At 44.3% G+C, this 22,569-nt stretch overlaps 1 protein-coding gene across 3 annotated transcripts in view; it reads left to right on the top strand.

Moving 5' to 3' along the window:
• ARHGAP19 (Rho GTPase activating protein 19) overlaps positions 1 to 22,114 on the top strand; it is a 37,744-nt gene extending 15,630 nt beyond the window's left edge. The window contains exons 3-12 of one of the 3 annotated variants that reach the window (XM_075843039.1): positions 1,198 to 1,278; positions 3,625 to 3,834; positions 5,775 to 6,001; positions 7,533 to 7,619; positions 11,220 to 11,285; positions 12,131 to 12,337; positions 13,695 to 13,778; positions 16,127 to 16,225; positions 17,035 to 17,112; positions 20,502 to 22,114. In XM_075843039.1, the coding sequence (XP_075699154.1) occupies positions 1,198 to 1,278; positions 3,625 to 3,834; positions 5,775 to 6,001; positions 7,533 to 7,619; positions 11,220 to 11,285; positions 12,131 to 12,337; positions 13,695 to 13,778; positions 16,127 to 16,225; positions 17,035 to 17,112; positions 20,502 to 20,558 (1,196 nt within the window). In that variant the 3' untranslated portion in view covers positions 20,559 to 22,114. The remainder of the gene's footprint in view (positions 1 to 1,197; positions 1,279 to 3,624; positions 3,835 to 5,774; positions 6,002 to 7,532; positions 7,620 to 11,219; positions 11,286 to 12,130; positions 12,338 to 13,694; positions 13,779 to 16,126; positions 16,226 to 17,034; positions 17,113 to 20,501) is intronic. The other 2 variants (XM_075843040.1, XM_075843041.1) reach the window with 2 other exon arrangements.
• Positions 22,115 to 22,569: the final 455 nt, after the last annotated feature.

The following is a 22,569-nucleotide window of genomic DNA, read 5'->3' as shown; positions in this document are numbered from 1 at the left end:
CGGTCGTGTGCATGAGGCCTTATTGTCTGCCCAATTTTCCTTGTCTTCTCTTCAGCATTGTTTCCCCCCAAATGCATTAACCCTAGGCACACTACGTCGTATTCTGCCTGCATCACACACCAAACCACAAATGCAGAGTGGAGCTGACACTTCTTGAAGATGACCGTCCAGGAATTCATCTGCAGCGGGTGACCAGCGGCAACAAAGACTGCAGTGAGGCCACCTTGTGGCCATTTGGACCTCTGCACTACAAGAGAATGACGGTCCTGTTGCCTTTGTGCCCCATTTTCAATGTTTTGTTGGTGCACAAGTGCAGGTACTCTAATAACCATCTTAAGAAGGTTTTCCAGCACCATGAAATGTTTTGCAAACTACTCCCCACCAATCCCCTGCCTCTCCAGCATCGACACTTCTCTGGTCCCACGCCGTTCTTTGTTTACCCGGCACCAGTGATGACGTGTTGTCTCAACGCCAATCACTGAAAATACATCGGACCATTGTCATCTACTTGCAAAAAATTTCATGGTGTAGGAAAACTACTTTAAATGATGACCACGTGCATATGATGTGGATAAAGGTTTGGAGGATTCGGTCTGTAGATCCTGGCCGTAACACCCCGGCTGGAGAAGGAGCACCGGAGTAGCAGCAGAATATACTTTTGGCATCTGAACTTTTTGGGAAATTCACAATCTGGTGTCAAGACGGTGGCTCTCGCTCATTCGAATGTTCGCCGTGTTATACCAGCTGCTTCCCCTGGTGCCGACTGCAAGCAGGTCTTTATTCAGGAAAGAGGTCGCCCTTCTTTTGAGGGATAGTGTTGGTGGTGCTTTATTATAGGCAGAGATTTTCATTGAAGGAAATCTCTAAACCTTGCCAAAGGGGTTGGGGTACACGTCAGATCTCACCTCTGGGTTGTAGTTCACTCCGTCATTCATGTGAATATTTTGAGCATCCCTGGAGGACTGGTGTAACATAGGGGCCTTATTTCCACCAATGCTGAACACCATAACCGAATGTAATGTCTCATCCTTCAAGAATTCACTTCTACATAAAAAATAAAACATAATACTTGGCTTGCAATTCTCTCGTTTCGGAATCTATGTACTGTCTGGATCAAAGGCGATAGCCGCTCTCCTCTTTTACGCTTGGAGAAGATGTTGGAGTAATCTACTTCTTTATGGTTTTTCCCTTCTCTAGAAAAAGGTGTCGTTTTTGGAGCCCCCCTGACTGAAGAAGGCATTGCACAAATATACCAGCTCATCGAATATCTGCACAAAAGTGAGTGACCTTTGTGTATCAGCTGCAGTTTTATTTTTTACTACTTCGAGCTTTCCATGTTTTGCAGACATGGATAATATGCTTCCTTGTTACGAAGGCCGGGTTCCCACGTAGCGTAACAGAATTGTGTGCGGAAATTCCGCAGCATTTACAGTAGCAGCAAAGTGGATGAGATCTAGAAAATCTCATGCCCACGCTGCGGGGGAAAACCCACAGCGTAAACGTTAACAAATTGACCTGCGGTGCAGAATTTAGTTCCGCAGCATGTCAATTTATGCTGCGCTTCCATTGATTTTCTATTGCGGGTTTTCCCCATTGAATTCAATGGAGATGTAAATACCGCACCAGAAAGCCAAGTGTTGCAAATTGTGCCGTGGAATAGCAGCGATTCCGCCACAAAAATCGCATCTCGGGAACAGGAAAAAATAAATCCTATGTACCCAGAGCTCTCTCATTGCTGCAGGCCGGCCTCCTGGGATGACGTTTCATCCAATGTGACAGCCGCAGTGTTACATGGCCTGCAACGTCCTCTTAGGAGGCCAGACTACACGCAGAGAAGATGGAAGGGGTAAGTTGAAACGTTTTTTTTGGGGGTTTTTTTTTCCAGCGCTGCTTTCCGCAGCGGAAATTCCATCTGAAAGGCCACGGGCGGAAAGTGCTGCAGGGTCCAGATCAGATACGCTGCACGGTTTTTAAGCAGCGTATCTGACTTGTGTGAACCCGATCTTACAGCTACAAGGCTACAGTATTGCCGTATACTGGTACCCAGGGCTGCATCATGTAATATACAGATAGTATGCCCGAAAAGGCCTCTGTGTGTAGTACTATGTACCAGCACAACAGGCTGGCAAACACAAGTACATTCACCAGGGATGTCCCTACGTGGCTCTCAAATTCTTGTATTTTAATATATGCACTTAGTTTAGATCGGCCATTTAAATGCTGACGTACAAAAATGGTACATTCAGTAAGTACAACCTGTCACGCAAAAAATCTACCTTCTGCAATGCCGATGGGGAAAAAGTCATCCCTAAGTGGGAAAAAGTGTCTGGTCGCTGGGGACCTCACCGATGTGACCACCATCGATCACTACAACTGAGCAAGAACGCAGCGAGGAGAACATTGGATAGAGCAGAGAGGCCGGAGTACAGAGCTCAACTGTTTGTCAGTCCCATAGACATTGGATAGAGCAGAGAGGCCGGAGTACAGAGCTCAGCTGTTTGTCAGTCCCATAGACATTGGATAGAGCAGAGAGGCCGGAGTACAGAGCTCAGCTGTTTGTCAGTCCCATAGACATTGGATAGAGCAGAGAGGCCGGAGTACAGAGCTCAGCTGTTTGTCAGTCCCATAGACATTGGATAAAGCAGAGAGGCCGGAGTACAGAGCTCAGCTGTTTGTCAGTCCCATAGACATTGGATAGAGCAGAGAGGCCGGAGTACAGAGCTCAGCTGTTTGTCAGTCCATATAGACATTGGATAGAGCAGAGAGGCCGGAGTACAGAGCTCAGCTGTTTGTCAGTCCCATAGACATTGGATAGAGCAGAGAGGCCGGAGTACAGAGCTCAGCTGTTTGTCAGTCCCATAGACATTGAATGGAGCAGCAGGGCGAGTACTCCACCTCCACTCCATTGCAGCTCCTTCTCACTGCTAGTGGTTCTAGTCCTCAGTGGGGCCCCCAGCGAACAGACCGTTATCACCCATTCTGTGAATAGTCTGTTGTGCTACAACCCCATGAACTCCCTCTGTCTTATTTCAAAGTGGATCACAACCTGCAAAAAAAACAAAACCATCCTGTGGATAGGTGGTGAATGTCTATTTTAGGAATACCCCTTCAAGGCTGGTATCACTCACAATATTTGACTTTTAGGCACAGCAAATGCCCCCAGGCTGCCATCACAAGACCCTAATAGGTCGTGCTCACTCGTTTAATTGTTTGGGTTTACGTGCAGGTTCCGCCGTCGGTGCATGTGTATGGGGTGTTTTATGCCCCGTTCACCTGATCTGGAAAAATAAATTCTGCACTGAAAGGCCACAGATTATGGTAGTTCTATTGCAGCATAGTGGAACAAATCCATAGGAGAAATGAGTTTGCCTATTGCAAACCCTGTGCACATAGATACCATTAGTCTGTGACTACCACAGAGCCGCAGGGAATATGTGATGCTGTATGGGGTATATTCTAATAATGCTTCTCAGGGGAGGATACCACCACCTTTCGCCCCCCCCCCCCGCTTTATCACTTGCGTTCAATAACGTTTTACACGTCTCCCCCATTAAGCTTGTGTGATTGTTTTTGGTTCAGTATTCCCTTTGTGTGCTCCTTCACTGATCCTCCGTCTCCTCACAGATCTCCGCACTGAAGGTTTGTTTCGTATCCCTGGGAACAGCAATCGTCTGCAGATACTTAAAGACTCTCTGAACACTGGAGTAGACGTTGATGTGGATTCTGGAGATTTTCACCCTAATGATGTAGCCACGTTACTTAAAATGTTCCTAGGTGAATTGCCTGAACCCCTGCTGACACACAGACATTACCACGCTCACTTGAAGATCGCAGGTAAGTTCCTTCTTTAAAAAAAAAAAAAACCCTCCTTTTTTAGGCTCCATGCACACAACCGTAAAAGCACCCGTAATTACAGGCCCATAGACTTCTATTGGCCACGGGTACCTTCCCGTTTGCGTACGGGAAGGTTCCCGGGCCGATGAAAAATATAGAACATGTCCTATTTCAGGCCGTAATTACGGATGGCTACATGTGTGCACCCATAATTACAGGAGCGTTTCTAGGCGACATCAGGGAATTTCAATTTTTGAATAAAGAGAAGTTGAGAAAATGGCGTCTGAGCGATCATGTGACCCTTTTAAGGGGTTTGGACATGATTACGACATCATTTCCGGGCCCGTATTTACGGGAGGGAAAAAATACGGTCGTGTGCATGGGGCCTCACGTTTGGGTCTTTGAAGGTTCTTATCCCTAACCATGTGGGTTTTATATAATAATTTCATAAACCGACAGCTCTTTGGTCCTATAGATGCCAGATTAAAGGATTTTTACTGTAGTGGCACCCATATGTAATAATAATAATAATTCCTGCAGTGAAATGTAGTAGTAGATGGCGGCCATTCAGATGAGTTCACTTAGTGAGAAACTAGACATGGACCGCACATCCCCTATATACTTTGATCTATCGCGACTAGGCAAAATTTATAAACATGAACATGAGGTTCTCTGTTAACATTTTGATCAAATTGTATACAAGCCCACTTGCCACTTCACGGCGACCCCTTTAAAGCGGGTCCCTACTCTATCGGTTGCAGCTCCGCATGGCGGTCACCGTCACTGCAGCAATGCTCCTGCAGAGGGAGCAACCTAGAGGCCCAAAAGCACCCATGCCATCAGGCCATGCCAAGCCTCCTTGGCTCTGGGCCACGTCCCCCCACAAGTGCAGCACTACAGCAACAGGCACCACAACATATGAACAGATGGAATAAGCTCACCTTACCATGCGCCCCCAGTGGACAACTGAGAGCACAAGCACTTATGAGGTCATTCCTAAATTAAAATCAGCTGGGCCAAATCTGTGGAGTGCACACATCCCCTTCATTTTTTTTGTTTTGCTTGTTACCAGCACTCCACACATTTGGCCCAGCTGATTTGAATTTAGGAATGACCTCATAAGAGTCTCGCACGGCACCATGATCGCAGTACTAGTTGTGAAACAACCGGAGATATTACCAGTTAAAAACAGTTGGGAATGGAAGCGGTGTATATGATCACGCTTGCTGGGCCAGATACAGGAGAACTGTATGACGCTGATTGGACAGCGTAATACAGAAAATATTACACCACCCAGAGTGGAGTCACCTCCTATTTGGCAAGTATAGCCACATAAGCATATTTCGAAAAATGCTCAACTTTGAAAATAATTATTTTTTTTTTATTTTTTTTTTTAAATCACGCTGTAGTTATCATCATAGCGCCTATTAGATTAGTTAGGAGATAGGGAATTAATAAACCAGTGACCGATCCGCTTCAGTCCACTCAGGAAGATTTAATTTATTGTAGATTTGAGATGCGTATTGGAGTTCCGCTCCGCAGCGCGCCTTTCAGCTGCTGAATAAACTTTGTTTCTACATAATGATTCAGTGTGGATGACGGATGCTGTCCATTATGGAATACGCTCTGCGACCTTGGCTGCATCCGGCTTCCTGTTACGTGAAAAAGGGCAAAACACAGAACAGTCAGAGCGGGCTGGATACATAAGAGATGAAGGCAGACTGACTCAATAGACTGTGTTTTATTGTGATGAGAGAGAATAGAATATTCGGATAACCTGCTGAAACTTAAGCGCAAAAATAACGCATTTTGAGGCCGGACCGGCTTCTTCCCCAGACATAACACTTGTGTTTTTTCCTTCCCCACGCTTTTTTTTTTTTTTCTTCTTTACATTCAACATGTATTTCATTGTAACTTTTTGTTTTATTATTCCTTCACAGACCTTATGCTTTTTGATGACAAGGGTAATCGGACCGGGGCACCTGATAAGGAGCGACAAATCGAGGCTCTGCAACTTTTGTTTCTGCTCCTTCCATCCCCCAACAGGAATCTTCTCAAACTACTATTGGATCTCCTGTACCAAACCGCCAAAAAACAGGACCGCAACAAGATGTCCGCCCACAATCTGGCTCTGATGTTTGCCCCACACATCATATGGCCCAAGAATGTAAGTAGCGCAAACCTAGCCAGAATCCTGATTCCTAGGAGGAGCGTTTCCCCAGGCAATCTGTGCTTTCCAATAAATGTCCGCTTTTGTGGCAACTGAAGCCGCTGCTGCTTCTAAAGATATCTAATAAAATAGTCATTTGCATGGACAGAATTAATTTCTTCTTGGATACTGGGACAATAATGCGTCACATACACTCATAGCCTGCCAAGTCCTATTCCGGTAACACATTGCAATTATGCAAGATTTGCCATTTGCATTCACTGCTTTTTTTTTTTTTGTCCTTTATACAGTATTACATGGTCCTTATATTACATGGTCCTTATATTACATGGTCCTTATATTACATGGTCCTAATATTACATGGTTGGCCACTTGCTTGAATGGCTGGCATGTCCCGCCAGAAGCTCAATGTAAAAAGGGCTTGTGATGGGGCACCCATTGAAATTAAAGCGGATAAGTGAACATCCCTCTCGACTTCCCGTCTTGCCTTTTTACATTTGTGAGGGAAATGTAATTCTTTCTTCGACTTAAAGGAACAGTGTCACCGAAATTATTTTTTTTTCATGTTAGTGTTTTATTAAAAACGTTTTTATTTATTTGTGTTACTTTTTTCTATTTTTTCACTTTTTCTTCCCTATGGGGGCTGCCATTTTTTTTTCCATTTCTGTATGTGTCGATTAACGACACATACAGACATGGAATACGGCAGCCACGGTCCCATAGGGACTGCGAACGGGGCCCGTCCCATCCACTTCTGTGTACACCGTCTGTGTGGGAACGGCGCATGCGCCGCTCCCACACAGTCCAATTTGAAATGCGCGCCGTCCGGCGCCATTTTCCTGTGGACCGGAAGTCGCGGCCGGACAGTAAGATTACTACTTCCGGTCGCGGCTTCCGGACTTGTGCACTTGGACCAGCGGCAGCAGACGGAGCGGACGGGCCGGAGGGAGCCGCGGCGGCAGGAGCAGGTAAGAGATTTCAATGTATGTTAGTGTTTGTGTGTGTTTACTACTGTATGTAAACCTACTACACTGTGTGTTAGCTCAAAAAATTGCGACACACAGTGTAGGAGGTTAGACCGTTCAATCCCCTCGTTTATCCCGGCACTAGCCAGGATAAAGGAGGGGGGGGATTCTGAGAGCTCACTAGAGCGAGGGATTTTTTCCAAATTTTGCAGCATAAAGCAATGTGGTTGCTTTACCACATGCAATGCTGCAATTTTGGGAATGGCTCCATCTAGTGACCAGCACTGGGAAATATTATAAATTAGAATCTAATTTATAATATTTCCTGACTCGTGAAAAAAATAAAAAAAATGTGAGCAATGTTTAATCACCTACACACTAAATGTTTAACTAAAAAAAAAAAAACACGTTTTGCTGGCAACACATTCCCTTTAATATATTTTAGGAACCGTCAAATGCACCCTTTAGGTGTTGACATGTTCACTTTTGATATAAATTTTAGCAAGTCCTAATTTGTCAGGCAGTTTTGATTTCATTCTTTCTATTTTATATTCGTATCCCAGGTCACCGCAAATGATTTGCAAGAACATATCATAAAGCTGACCAACGGAGTCACCTTCATGATTAAGCATTCTCAAAAACTTTTTAAGGTAAGTGTACACTGTAGAAATCTAATTGAAATCTATTTTGGGTACTCAGCGCCCATGCAGACCTGTCTCCATGGTAACAGACTACAAACAAACTCTGTGTAGTCTGACTCCAGTCATGCTACCATTAATCTGTCCTCTACTTCTTGCTAACCTACCAAATTTTTATTGTGGGGACTGTTGCCAAAAGATGTGAGACTTTTTTTACATTAGCGCTATTTGCAAAGTTGATTTCATTTTTTAGATGCATTGGAAAAGCTTAAAAAATTGGTTGTGCAGATGGACATCGCCTTTACCCGCTTTGGGACTTCAGGATTATATTTTTTATATTTTTTTTCGTTCCTGTGTTTCTTAAAGCTATACCGTTTGTTTTTCTGTTATCCTGCACAAACCAAGCCCTCAAACAGCTAGGTTAAGTTGTATGCTTTTTCTATGGCAACATTTTGGGGTACGTATAACTTTTATTAACTTTTTCCGAAGGTAGGGGGGAAAAAAAACAGCTATTCGACCACTTGTTTTATCTTTAGCATTATAAATTTTGCGGCGTTCACCATACGGTATAAATATCCGGTTACCTTTATTCTATGGGTTGGTACAATTACGACAATACCAAATATGGATAGTTTCTAATGGTTTACTACATTTTCACAATAATAGCACGTTTCTTCCAATGATGTAGCCGTATGTTTGTGGGACAGACTGTGGGGACACGCCCCCAACTGGTAACACCCAGTTGTCAATGTATTCATAAATTTCTAGGAGGCGCAACAGAGGAACGATACGACATAAAGTTCTAAAAAGATGCTCCAGAGTTGTTGTTTCATGGGGAATACAATTATTTACTAAAACAGACATGACCGGAGAGGTGACTGGTATCCATCTCTGACCTCCCACTGACATCAATGGGAGGCGTTTTTTGCCCGTGTCGCTTAATGGTTGTGCCGAAATACGCCGCAAAAAGAGTGCAGGCAGGTCCAAATCTGCCTCAAAATTGCTACAAGAATTTTGAGGCAGATTTTCTGCCTGCAAAAAAACTCACTGTGAACTAGGCCTTATCTTTATGTGAAAATGGCTGCTGCCAGGGTGTCCACCGAGCTTTAAATGACAAATCCACCCAGGTTGGCATTGATAGATGGCATGACAGCATAACTAGGCAAAATTGCCATTCGGAACCTGGGGAAAGTTTTGTGACAACCCTGGTGGGAGCTGTAATGGCAAGTCTGATCTGCAGCTGGGAAAGCTGGAAGACCACCACTATAGCAAGAGATTAGAATATTTTCCTTTTTCTTTTCTTTTTTTCCCCCGTGTTGCCCATTTAGCGTTGTTGGTTCTGAATCCTGAACATTTGTGTTTTGCACTTGTCATGTTGAGGATTTGCGCTCTGTTTTCCAGCAGTTCTCAGTTATTACAACTGTAGATGTATTGGGCGTCTCTGAGCCCCGTAACAGATTACTCCAGTGTCTAGCACTAGTTATGTAGGAATGCCGAGCAGGTCCGCACTGATTTTGTGGGACCACCATTTGTCTGTCGGGTATACAAATCCTCCCAGTTGTGGCAACATCCTGATTCAACTTCTCCAGTGTCCATGTGCCCTATGTTATTGAGACACCGCTCCAAATGGGAGTCGGCACTAGGGGGAGATTAAAAGCACACTAAATACAGATTTAAAGGCCATTCCCCACTGAGCGGCACCGGCGCAGCCCATCGCTATGCCACTGCCCTGTTCCCCGCGGCTGTCAAATTGCTCGTTCATGGCCGCCCATTGTTGTGGTTAAAACTGCTACTTACCTGCAAAATTGTGCGGCCATGAAAGTTGTAGCAACAAGCGATTTGACAACTGCTCCAAACATTAGGCCTTACCCTAAATTGGGATCCACCATAGAAATTCATGGTATATCGCTAGGATATGCCATCGTTTTCTGCCCGCTGGGGTCTGACTGCCGTGACCCCCTCCAACATCCATGAAGGAGCAGCGGCGCTTCAGTTGTTTACGGCCACCGTGCAGCAGAGCCCTATTCATTTGTATCCACGTTGACTGACTTAGAACTGAACTTAAAAAATGTCAGCCGAAATAAAATGTATGTATGTGTGTATGAACCCCCACCGATCAAGGGAACCAGACCCCCGGATTACTAATTCAATGGGAGTTATATGCAGTAAAGCTCCCCCTAGTGGTCACTACAGGCTGACAGAATTTTATCATTTACCTATATAGCTCTGTGGAGACAAGCTGGGGATTTGGAGCAGTGTAACAGAACAGAGAGATTGTGAACATCAAAGCTAAACCTTCACTTTGCAATCCTAAAATATAAAGAAATCCAACGTCTATTTACTGATCGCTCTTTCCTGGTTTGCCGTGAAATGTTTTATATTTGCGGTTTTGAAGCGTTTGCTGGTGCACATTAAAAAATGAATAAAACCTAAATCTGTACATCACAACAATTATAAATCTAACGAGCCTCTGGAAAAACGTAATTCAGAATATTCATATTACTAATTGCCAATTAAAATCTCAGCTGCGGTTTAACCACTAATTTATGTCGTTGCTATATGAAAGCGTGTGTATATGTTTCTATCGAACGTAACCCCTCTCACTTATGCCACACGGAATCTTTTATCAAGTTGCCATGCCGACATGCGCCATTGTGAGAGCCTGGAATATATAGATGACTTCTGATTCACCGAGCTCACTGTAAACTAATTTGTTAAGGTTTTGTTTCTTTTTGTGGCCCACAAAAGCCGATCATGTGTGATGGAAACCTGCCGGTCTCGTGCGTGACGCGAAGAATAATAGCGGGTTGGTCAGGATACGAGGGTCATTCCTGACTCCGAATAACAGTGTTAATGGTCTAACTGATTAGGACTAAACATGGCGGCCTCAGTCGGTCCCATAGACTTTGAATGGAGCGGTACATGTTGTCTGCTGCTCCATTTAAAGTTCTCCTCTCTGTGCGGTGGGTTCGGGGCCACTGTTCTAATGATCGGTGGGGCCCCCAGCGAACAGACCCTTATCACCTCTCCTTTTGGTTTGATGGATGGCGTCTGGGCGGAAGGATATTGGACTAAAGACCCTATTACACATCCCAATTTTGACTGTTGCAACGAGCGCCGATCCACGAGCTTGTTTTCTTCTTTCACAAGGAGCTATGTATGGGGATGAGGGGTCGTTACTCGGATGGCTCGTCCCCATCCATTATCATGTGGGCAGTCCGTCTCCCAGGGAGATGCGCTGCCGACAACGATGATATTTAATTATTATTTTTTTTTAAACGATACGATCAGCAGATGAACGAGCGTTCTATGGACTCTTTTATCTGCCCGATAATTGCGCAGTGTAAAAGGGCCTTAAGTGAGTATTTGCCGTTTGTTTGCTGGAAAGTCGGCGAATTGTCTCTACACCGGGTTATGGTAGATCCTGTAATGGCGACCAGGACTGAACACTAATTACATAGCAGTTTGTTCTAATGCAGCGACTGCCGTCCCTCTATTAGATTTGCCTAATGCGAGATAATTGCATATTTGCACAAATGAAAATGGATTGCAGGAAAAGCTGTTTAGCCATCTGTGCCGGAGATGTTTCTAAATGTTCTGCTTTGCTTTTAGGCACCTGCTTATATACGGGAATATGCGCGGATGTACTTCAGTGGCAGCAGGACTCCGGCCTCCAAGGTAATCATGTAATTGTCTGTGACATAGCGACATGGTGGATGAGCGGGCCCGGATGTCTACAGAAAATGTGCACGGCCACTTCTAGTTGCATTGTAATCCTGGCGCGCACAAACGCTATTAGATCTTATTGATCTGTTTTTGGTAAATCGCCCAATAAGTGGAAAGTGGCTCCTAATGGTGTTGTTCTCCGGGGTCCGTTATATATAGCGGATTATACAACGCAAGTTTTACATCTGTCAGTGTTTCCGTTGCTCTGGTCCATCCGAGGCGCCGAACCAAGAAAATGCCAGCAGAGCTGATTCCTTTGCATGACGGACACCACCGGCACCTGACGGAAGCCATTGACTTTAATGGTGTCCGTCATTTTACCGGGAACTATAGCGCAGCTTGCTATTTTGGCCCGGATCTATGACTGAGAACCCTTAACGGAGCCTCCAGCGCAGAGGTGACCAGGCCCTGATGTAGAATTCCCCTAAGCTGTATACATCCTCTATAGCGATCATTATTTTATCCACTTTACAGCAAGTTGTCTATTTCTAGAGTCTGTAATGATCCCACTTTTCTGCTGGTGTGATGTGTGGATGTCGCAGGCTTTGATCATCCACAGGTCTCATTGATTGATTTAGTTGCTCGACCCTCTGATCCGGTCTGCAGTAAAGCGAGTGTCCACCTTTTTACTTCGTGTTCTTCGCTATAGGGATATATTAAGAAGTGAATGATCACTGAAGTACAATACTGCACGTTCTACTCTTGACGGTTTCTCTCGCCGTCTTTTGTATCGTGTCTCATAAACGGCAAATTGCAGAGTTAACCCTTCAGCGCTTTCTTTTGTTCTATTCCTACAGGATGATCTGGAGTTGTTATCCTCTGAAACCCACAGCGAATTTCCGTTTGTGAAGAGCCAGAAAAGAAATCGGATAGGATCATCACCCTCATCCTCCGCATCTCAGCAGGAACTGACGCAACGCCGCACAGAGGAAGCATTAAGAGAATTGTTTCAGCACGTCCACAATATGCCGGATTCTGCTAAAAAGAAAAAGCTCATCCGGCAGGTACGGAACTTGCATAAATCTGCGGGACAGTTCCCTTTTAGAGGAGTATACCCATCTTATAACGTGATGGCATTTCACCAGGATATGCCATCGCTTTATGGTCCTAAGAATCACCGCGTCAGTACTCACCAAGTCGGTATTGACATCGGCCACAGGCCAGTAACTTGCATAACAAAAGTGCATAACATTACAATGGAAGGCAGTATACCGCTCAGAATATTATTGGAAGAAATGCAGATATGCACCCTGAACCCGCAGCGATGCATAATACTCCGTAGTCGAGCAGGGAACCTTTACTCCTTTTTTATATTTCATCTTGTCTTTCTGTTAACCATGAAAATTTTACATTTTTGTTTTTCTATTCATATGGCGCCCTCTGCTGGTTTATTTTCAGTCCTAACATTTATTTATGCAGAACTGCAAAAAGCAGGAACTAAGGCCCTCTGCTCACTGTTGTGCCCGCGATTACCGGCACGTCCGGCCGTGGACAGTCACCCACGTTTGCAGGCCGTGCTCCCATTATAAAGTATGGCAGCACGGGCCGTAAAATCAAAAAAATATTCCTATTTTTGCGGAGTCTTTCTACAGCCCGGACATCTTCACATATATATATTCGCGAAGGTGTCCGTGGGCAATAGAAATTAATGGGTCCGTACATTGATCCGCGATTACGGTCCCTAATTGCGGATCAAAATTGCGGCCGTGTGCATGGGGCCTCAGACTGCAGGAGAAATTGCCCTTTAAGTTTTTTTTAAAGCAAAATTTCACCTTTAAATCTATTGGTACTGGTTTACTAATTTAACCCTTCGAAATCTGCAACCTGTAGATTGTCTTCTGATTTTATTTTTTTTTTTAATTCCAGTTTGCTATTTCCTTGTCCATAAATCGGCAAAAATGTAATCACCAAATGTCGTTTTCCAAATTCCGTAGTGAGCACATTCTACTATGCGTCGTCAATGTTCCATATTATCCAGGACTTAGAACACCGATGGACTAGTCTGACCTCCAGGACCCTTCACCTATTGGCACAAAGAAGGGGCCGTGTTGCTTCTAAGAATAGGCCATCAATGTTTTAAGTCCGGGATAAACCCCTTTTTAAGTAGTATTTCTAAAAGCTATAGACATCTATTTATTATCGGTGTTGTCCGGGTTGGGGGCTGTGCCGAATGCATGAGGCTCCGACCCCTGCATACCGCTGTCCGGAGGCAGCCAGAACAGCGCATCGGTGCAGGGGCCGGGCTTTGGACCTCCAATGATCATAAAGGATAGGTCTTCCGTATGAAAAAAAAACAGCCCCCAACCTGGACTACCCCTTTAAGCCGTACCACCGTTCTAACTTGAATCTGTCTCGTTTTAGTTCAATAAGCATAATCAAGGCACGCCTGACCTGACCAGCGGTAAGAAACATGCCCGATCACGCTCCTTCAGCGGGATGATTAAGGTAATTTATTAGAGAAGTTTCTATCTGCTCCTCTTATTATAACAAGTGTAATACAAGCAAAGCAATAGACATGGATTTAATCCTCAATTTGCTCTCTGACTGTAGGGGATCTCTGGGATGTTCTTCAATGGCATTTTTGTTTCACTGACACTTTTTTTTGTTTTGTTACATTTTTGTATGTAAGGCCCTGTTCACACTGAGTTTTTTGACGCGGAAACCGTGCCGCAAAACTCGTCAAAAACCGCCCGAAAATGCCTCCCATTGACTTCAATGGGAGTTGGACGAGTTTTTTGTTTTTTTACCACGAGTAAAAAAAAAAAACCGCGTCGCGGTAAAAAGAAGCGACATGACCCATCTTGAGGCGGTTTCCGCCTCCAAAACCCCATTTCAATCAGTCAGAAAGAGGAAAAAAACGCCTTGACGAGTTTTTGTCAAACCACTGTGCAAAAACCGTCCGGAGCAGTTTTTGCAGGAGGAATTTTCCTCCTGCAAAAAACTGTGTGTGAACACAGCCTAATAAGTTATAGGTTCCTAGGATAGTCATGCAAGTCATTTCTGTATGTAGTGATGTCTAGAGAAAACTGTTCTATAACTAAGGCTGTGTTCACATTTGCATTGGACGCTTCACTCGGGGCCTCCATCAGCAGTTCTGTCAGATTTGACAGCTGGACTAGCGCTGCCTACAGTGCACGGTGTTGTAGCTTCCACTATGAAAGAAGAGGATCTTTTATAGACTATGAGAGAATACCAATAGTTTCTGGAGCAATTGGTGCACTAGTCATGCTGCACAAGTGGAGAGTTCACTGCTGGAAATTCACTTCAGTGTACAAAAGCTGCATAAATGACTTTTTAAAACTTATGGAATAGTTACAACCTTGCAGTGAAGGGGATAAATACAATCCAAACCAAGTTTTAAAACACCACTGATAGAGAATGGAAATTCCAGCGATGCAGCTAGTAAAATTCAGGGATTTCCGAGTTACAGCTCCCCCTAGTGGCAGACTATTTGTGTACTACCAATACGCCTGTCACATTCAGGTCTGTTATATAGCATGTACATAAATTAAAGGGTTAACATGCCAAATTAGTTCAGGTTATTTTCGATTGAGAAGCAATTTAAAAGGGGGGGGGAAAAAAAAAAAAAAGTCCAGTAAACTGGAGAATATGTGAACTTTTTATTTTACGGGTCGGTACAAATTGAGATGCCAAATTGATATATTCTTTTAGGCTACGTTCACATGTAGCAGAAATACAGCGGATTTTCCAACTAGATTTGTGCACTGAAAATCTGCAGCAGAAGACCGTAACAAATCTCATCCACATTCTGCGGAAATTGTCCGTCCATAAATTGACCTGCGGTGCGGATTTTAAAAATGTAAAAAATAAAAATAAATTTTTTACTTCCAACTAGGGAAATTTTTGAAGCTTCAATCACTTGATCGCTTGCATAATACTTTGGAGTACCTAGGCAATACACGGCTAATAGGCAGATGCCAAATCACACCGTCGCGCCCCTTAGATGCCGCGGTCACTATAGTTAAGCCACCATGGTGAGGTTTCGCTGTTCCCAGCTGTTAAAGTGGGAGATTGGCTGTCAATCACCGCCGGTCTCCCGCTGTTGATCGCATGGGCAGAGCTCCTGTACCCGTGCAATCTATCTGATTTAAGTGTATGTCCTGGAGCCTTTAGGAAACGCAATTCATGACGAAAATTGACATCAAGGAGTAAACCTTTTTATTCAAAAAAAAGCTGCCGCATTTTCGAGAAATCGTAGTTTTGTCACTGGCACATGTTCAGTGTTAAAGCGACCCTTCCGTGATCAGGACAAAATTATAAATATGATGGTGAATATGGAGTAATATATAACCTGGTTTCCACCGGTTGCCCCTCCCCCCCCCCCCCCCTCTGCTGTGGATCCACAATTTTTAGGGTCACCCCTGTGTTGTCTTAAAATGCCACAGCGCTTATCAGACAGTCTAAGACCAGCTCTCTCTTCACGGATTGGACAGAACTTCTCACGTGAGCAGCTCTGGCCAATCCGAGAACAGTGGGAGTGTCTCAGACTCGTAGTCGCACTAAAACCATTGGGACAGCACAAGAGGGGACCTTAAAACGGCGGATCCACGGCAGTGGGGCACAACAGGAGGGCACCAGGTAATAATACTCCATATGCCCAATCATTATTAAAATGTTGTCCCAGGACCGGAGGGTCGCTTTAAGAGCAGCGCTTGGGTAGAAGTTTCTGGCTTCTTCTCACCTCCCCCCAGTGTGATTCATCTCTTCCTAATTGTGTTCTGAGATGAACGGGTCTATATGTTTTTATTAAGTGAAATGTTATTTACCACCAGCGCAAAGTCCTGGGTGGACAAGCGGTATCTGAGAAGAAGCGGACAATGACTCCACTATCGGCAGAAGGATCAGAGTATGTCAAGGAAAATCTTACATTTGTAAGTAGTAAAATATCCATTCCATCTGTTCAATTTACTGCATTTAGTTTTAATCTCCCCCTCTCTCCCCCTCTCCCCCTCGGATTCCTTCTTTTCTGTTTCTTACAGTTGAGTTTAAAGTTCAAAGTTGAATACAAAAATATATAACTACTAGAAACATTCTTGTTCATAGGGGGCAGTATAATATTGCTCCACTGCTGCCCCTAGTGGTTTCTGCAGGCAGAACTGATTTTAGAATTTAAAGGGATGGTCGCTATGGGAATATGGACTTCTTAGAGGATGGTTTCCCACTCTGGACCACCCAGAACACACAGCCGCTGCAAAGAGTCGCTACCACCCTGGACAACTTGGCAAAACAATGTTTTGCATAGTCAACCCTTCAGGGAAGTCTATTAGAAACTCTGAAAAAAATGTTAACGCTGACTACTTTAAAGGTGGACACTCACTTTAAGGATAAACATACCAAGGAACGACCTGGTGCAAAAATGAAATATACTTCTATATTTTACAACCGATGAAAAATGGGCCAGTGTTTCTTGATCTGCAGGATTTCTCCCGTGCTCCTAAGACTGCGTTGTAGAAACCCTGTAGAGAACACCGGTTTTAAATTTTCTTAACCTCCATTATTGGATGACTGAAGGGTCAGGGTTTAATGTGCCTGGTCTTCTACAGCAGACAGTGGGGGAGGGCTCCTGCTGCAGACAGTTGCCTAAGAGGCAGATACAGATCTAATCTGAGGCTTGTAGTTATTTTTTTCTCTAAGAAACTAAACCTTTTTGAGTACACTGATGTCTCTACACGTTTTCTAGGCATCCCAAGAATCTCCTGCGGTTTACTTTACAAGAGCCAAGTTAAAGCTGTCCGAGCACTCCCATGGCAAGAAAGAGGTTTGTATGTCGTAGTTTGTCTTCCCTTTATAGTAAATGAACACTTGCTAACTTTTGATAACGTGGGTTTGTTTGTTTCTTATATATATTTTTCTGACTGACACACAATCTAACCCCAATACCGGCCAAATTTAAGTTGAACAACTTAGATTTAATCGTTATTAGGGATATATTGTGTTAAAGGCCAGGCTTAAAGAGAAGCTTTCACCTGCCCATACATGTGCAGCATGTAATAGGCCGGGCTTCACAAACACTGCTTCACTTTTTTATTTTTTTTTCCTTTCTTCCACCGTTATTTACATATCGATTCCGTTCTATTTGGCGCCCGATATGTAAATAAGCCCCTGAAATGTCAATGGGGCGTTTCTATCTAAATGGCAAGGGGGAGTGATCTCTTCGCTCAGACACTGCCCAATCGGCTATGGACAGTGTCAGGGCGGCTTGCGCTTTGTTCCCTCCCGTGAGAACACACACAGACTGGTGGTTCTGCAGGGAGCGCTCTCTGTCTGTGTGATCTCGCGGGAGGGAACACCGCAAGCCACCCGGATGCTGTCCGTAGCTGATTGGACAGTGTCAGAGCGAAGACATCACGCCTCCATGCCATTTAGTTAGATAGAAACGCCCCATTGACCATTCAGGGGCTTATTTACATATCGGGCGCCAAATATAACGGCACCGATATGTAAATAACAGAGGGAGTCCAAAAAATGATTTTGAAGTGAGTGTTTGACGCCTTTCCTATTACATGCCGCACTCACTACACATGTATGGGCAGGTGAAAGGTTCTCTTTAACAAAAGCCTGTAAAAATGACTATACACTGCAATACTAATCGCTGGTTCAAGTCCCCTAGGGGGGCTAATGAAATGTGCATAAAAATGTTTTTAAAAAAAAGTAAAAGTTTTTAGTAGTGAAAAAAAAAAATATCTCTTCCTATTTTTCCTCTAAAGTAATGTAAAAAAATAAACGAAATTGGTATCGGTATTGATAATAAAGTGATCAAAATGTCGTATGTACCCAAAAATTGTACCAATAAAAACCACAGCTCTTGCCGCAAAAAAATAAGGCCTCCTACAAATCAATCGCGGAATAAATCTAAAAGTTCTGGTTTACAGAATGTGGCGACACAAATAATTTTTTTTTCTAGCAAATAGGTTTTTCTTTGTAAAAGGAGTAAAACATTAAGTAAACTATTTCTAAGTTTGGTATCACCGTAATCAAAGTTGCCTGAACCCCCCCCCCCCCCCCAAGTTTGAACCAAGCGTCAAGTCACTCATTTGCATTGCCACTCCATTCATTCTCTGTGGGAGCGCCGGAGATAGCCGAGTGCAGTGTACGGCTTTTTCCGGAGCTGCCATAGAGAATGAATAACGCGGCAGCGCGCATGAGCAACAAGCCACTCAGTTCAAACTTTGGGTTCGGGCTCCCCATTCTCGTAAACGGTGGGGATCAGAGTTGTCGGACACCCACCAGTCAGCGAGTTAGCCCTTTCCCTACGGATAAGGGGTAACTTGTTGTAATCGTAAAACCCCTTTAAATTCACCTGCAGTTCTGTTCTCGAACTCCTCTCAATATAGACTGAGCAACCAAGCCGTCTCATACCCGTATGTAAAGCCTCTCTCAACCGCTTCTCTAGGTTAACATAATGACCAGAGAAGACATTTAGGCCGGGTTCCCACGGGTTGGATACACTGCATAAAAATCACGCAGCGTGTCTGACCTGGAGCAATGTGGTGCGTTTTTTCTAACAGAATTTCCGCTGCGGAAGAAAGCCCATACTGACCACCTTGGTCTTCTCTGAACATAGTCCGGCCTCCTACGATGATGTTGCCGGCCATGTGAAGCTGCAGTCTGTGATTGGCTGCAGCAGTCACATGGGATGAAATGTTATCCCAGGAGGCTGGACTGCAGGAAGGAGTGCGGTGTTCTGGGTAAGCATGATTTTTTTTTTTTTGTTTTTTTTGTTTTTATCACGGTTGCGATCTTTGCGACGTTAACGCTGTGATTACGCCGCAAAAGTCCAAACACTTTACCTTCTGTTGCGGGATTTGCATCCTCGTTGAATTCAATGGGAAAACCTGCAACAGAAAATCAACTAAAACACAGCATGTATGTAATTTAAATTACGCACTGCAGGTCAATTTATTAACATTAAGGCCCCATGCACACAAACGTAAAAACGCCCATAATTACGGGCCCATAGACTTCTATTGGCCATGGGTACCTCCCCGTATACTTACGGGAAGGTGCCCTTGAAAAATATAGAACATGTCCTATTTCAGGCCGTAATTACTGCACGGGCAGGCCCATAGAAGTCTATGGGGCTCCCGTAATTACGGGTGACTGTGTGTGCACCCGTAATTACGGGAGCGTTGCTAGGCGACGTCAGTAAATAGTCACTGTCCGGGGTGCAGAAAGAGTTAATCGATCAGCAGTAATTGTTTCAGCACCCTGGACAGTGACTTCCGATCACAATGTAGATCAACCTGTAAAAAAAAAAATAGAAGTTCATACTTACCCAGAACTCCCTGCTTCTTCCTCCAGTCCGGCCTCCTGGGATGACGTTACAGCCCATGTGACCACTGCAGCCAATCACAGGCTGCAGCGGTCACATGGACTGCCACGTCATCCAGGGAGGTCGGGCTGGATGTCGAAAGAGGGACGCATCACCAAGACAACGGCCGGGTAAGTATGAGTTTCTTTTACTTTTACTACGGAAAGGGCTGCCCCTTCTCTTTATCCTGCACTGATAGAGAGAAGGGGCTGCCGATTACTGCAGTGCAATTTTGCAGCGAAAACGTGCCCGTAAATACTGGTGTAATACGGGTCGAATACGTGCGACCAAGGACCCGTATTTACGGGAGGAAAAAAATACATTTGTGTGCATGAGGCCTTACACTGCGGGTTTTTTCCGCAGTGTGGGCATAATATTTTCTAAATCTCATCCACTTTGCTGCTACTGTAAATGCTGCGGAATTTAAACACACAATTCCGTTGCGGAAATTCCAGCCTTAAGCAGATCTAGGATCCTAGAACGGCTGCAACCTCTTGTGGCCCTAGAGTACTATACTAAGATATGTTAAACAAGCAAAACTGCAGTGTAAAGCATGAGGGAGAGACCAAGCTTCTGATGAGACAGCAGGTGGAATTCAGACTCTAGACATCGTAGCTAAAGTTATCATAGCTATAACCTAATGGAGCAGAACTAAAACTCACTGGAGAAACACTTACCTAATTACAATAGATACTTATAATTTTTGCAACTGGAAATCCATGTTCATGGCTTCCTGGCCATGTTTTACTCCGTTGTAGTTAGTTACTTTGTTTGTTTTTTTGTAACCGGGATATAGTTAATTTGCTGTATGCTTCACCTCTTCTTCTTCTTTTCAGGCATCCAGCAAATTAAAACGGACCCATCTCTTGTCTACTCAAGAAACATCCATTTAAAGCATCGCAGAGAACTGGACTCCTTTTTTTTTTTTTTTTAATCAACCTGTGGACAACTGTTACAAAGCTGTGACGTCACTAATCCTGTGCAGACTCCTACCCATCTCTGGGGTGGTTTTTATATGGCGGTATTTTAGTATTCTGGATTTATTTTTGTTATTATTTAACACAAAAAGGTCTTCTTTTAACCAGTCCGCTGCTCGTTGCAAGACTTCTGATACATGCTTGTAGTGTATTAATGAATATAATGTTCCTGGCAAAAACTGTTAGGGAGGGTCCTTATATTTCTTCATTGTAGTTATGGTTCTACAGACTTCGGCCTCGTGCATAAGTCCGTGATATACGGACCACATATCCCAGACTGAACGCATTGCAGGGAGCCGGGCTCCTAGCATCATAGTTATGTACGACACTAGGTGTCCCTGCCGCTCCACAAAAAATACTGTCCCGTAGTGAAACTTGTTTTCAGTACGGGACCGTAGTTCCACGGGGAGTCAGTGACTCGGTCATACATCACCATGATGCTAGGAGCCCGGCTCCCTGATCTGTGTTCAGTCTGGGATATGTGGTCCCTACATCACGGACCACCGTCGCGTCCATGAGGCCTTATATTGGCTTTAAAGGAGTTTTCAGGGTAATGTTTTTGCTCATTTAAATGTAAAAGAGAGACTTCCTTAGATATAGATGGACGCTCCGGCGGTGAGATGCACAGTCTCCCGTGTCTGCACCAGTCATGTGATTACATCCGCTCCGCCTCTTTTTTTGGTAATCAGTGGTTCCAACTCACCAATCTCTGTCCCACAGTGGTCGGTATGTCAGACCATGCAAAATACATAAATCTGCTTTCGAGTGGCAAGATTTAGAGGAGGAGTGGGAGGGGTCGGGCTGGCGTGATGTAAATGACCCCTTCCCCTGCCGGAATCCCATCTGAAAGAAGAATGTATTGCCATGATCACGTGACTGGCGCTGATAGGGGTGGAATGGTGCATCTGAATGCCAGAGCGGCCATCTATATGTAAGTAACTCTCTCTTTTTACATTTTTAAATGTGCAAAAACATGTTATTAGCTGGAAAACACCTTTTAAGGTGTTGTAAGATATTAGAAAGACATGGCTGCTTTCAGACCGAAACCACGTCACTCTTGTTGATGGGCTGGGTCTGTAGCTGAGTACCAAATTAGGGCCTGTTCACATCAGCGTTGGCTTTCCGTTCAGGGGTTCCGTCGGAGGTTTCTGTATTGGAACCCCTCAAAGGAAAGTCAAACGGAAACCACGGCTTCTGTTTGCATCACCATTGATATCAATGGCGACGGAAACCTTGCTAATGGTTTCCGTTTGTCACCGTTCCGGCAGGTTTCCGTTTTTTCGACGGAATCAATATCGCAGTCGACTGCGATACCAGTCCATGGACAAGAGTGGCGCTGATTTTATAATCTAGAACCTCTTCACCTCGCGACCTACAGATGCACTCCTCACATTCTCTGCGTTGATGATAATGATGATGTTGTGGCTGTGAACTGTTTTCTTATCTACAACAAGCCTTCCAGTTGAAACTTCTCAGATTGCAGACTACTGCTTTTCACAATGTGTGACCGTGAGCTTGGTTTCGGCTGATGGGGTGGTGTAGAATGACTTGCACTGGACGTGTGCTAGATGGTATAGTGACTGCTTATTCTGCATCCCATAGCACAGGTTGAATGATGTGAGGTTATGTACGTGTAATTGGATATTGCACTTTGTGTGGAAGAGCAGCGTGACCCGAAGCTATTAAACAAAAAGGTCCGGAACCGTCCCAATATCTGTGTGGTGAACTTAAAATGTATTCAAGATGGCAGAGGGACGTCAAAGGTTCTCCCAGAGGTCTAATAGTAGTAACTAGATCAGTATACCGTTAAAGTGAATGTCCACCTTTTTAACACATTTTAGTGCCATAATTTTATTTTTTTAGTGATCCTGTGTATTACACACACACAGGACCCGCTCTCAGACGAGCCGTCCGTTCAGCTGAACTG

Source organism: Rhinoderma darwinii, chromosome 11 (genome assembly GCF_050947455.1).
Source record: "Rhinoderma darwinii isolate aRhiDar2 chromosome 11, aRhiDar2.hap1, whole genome shotgun sequence".
NCBI lineage: Eukaryota > Metazoa > Chordata > Amphibia > Anura > Rhinodermatidae > Rhinoderma > Rhinoderma darwinii.
Note: the sequence above shows the minus strand (reverse complement) of the source record. Positions and strands in the feature narration are given on the sequence as shown.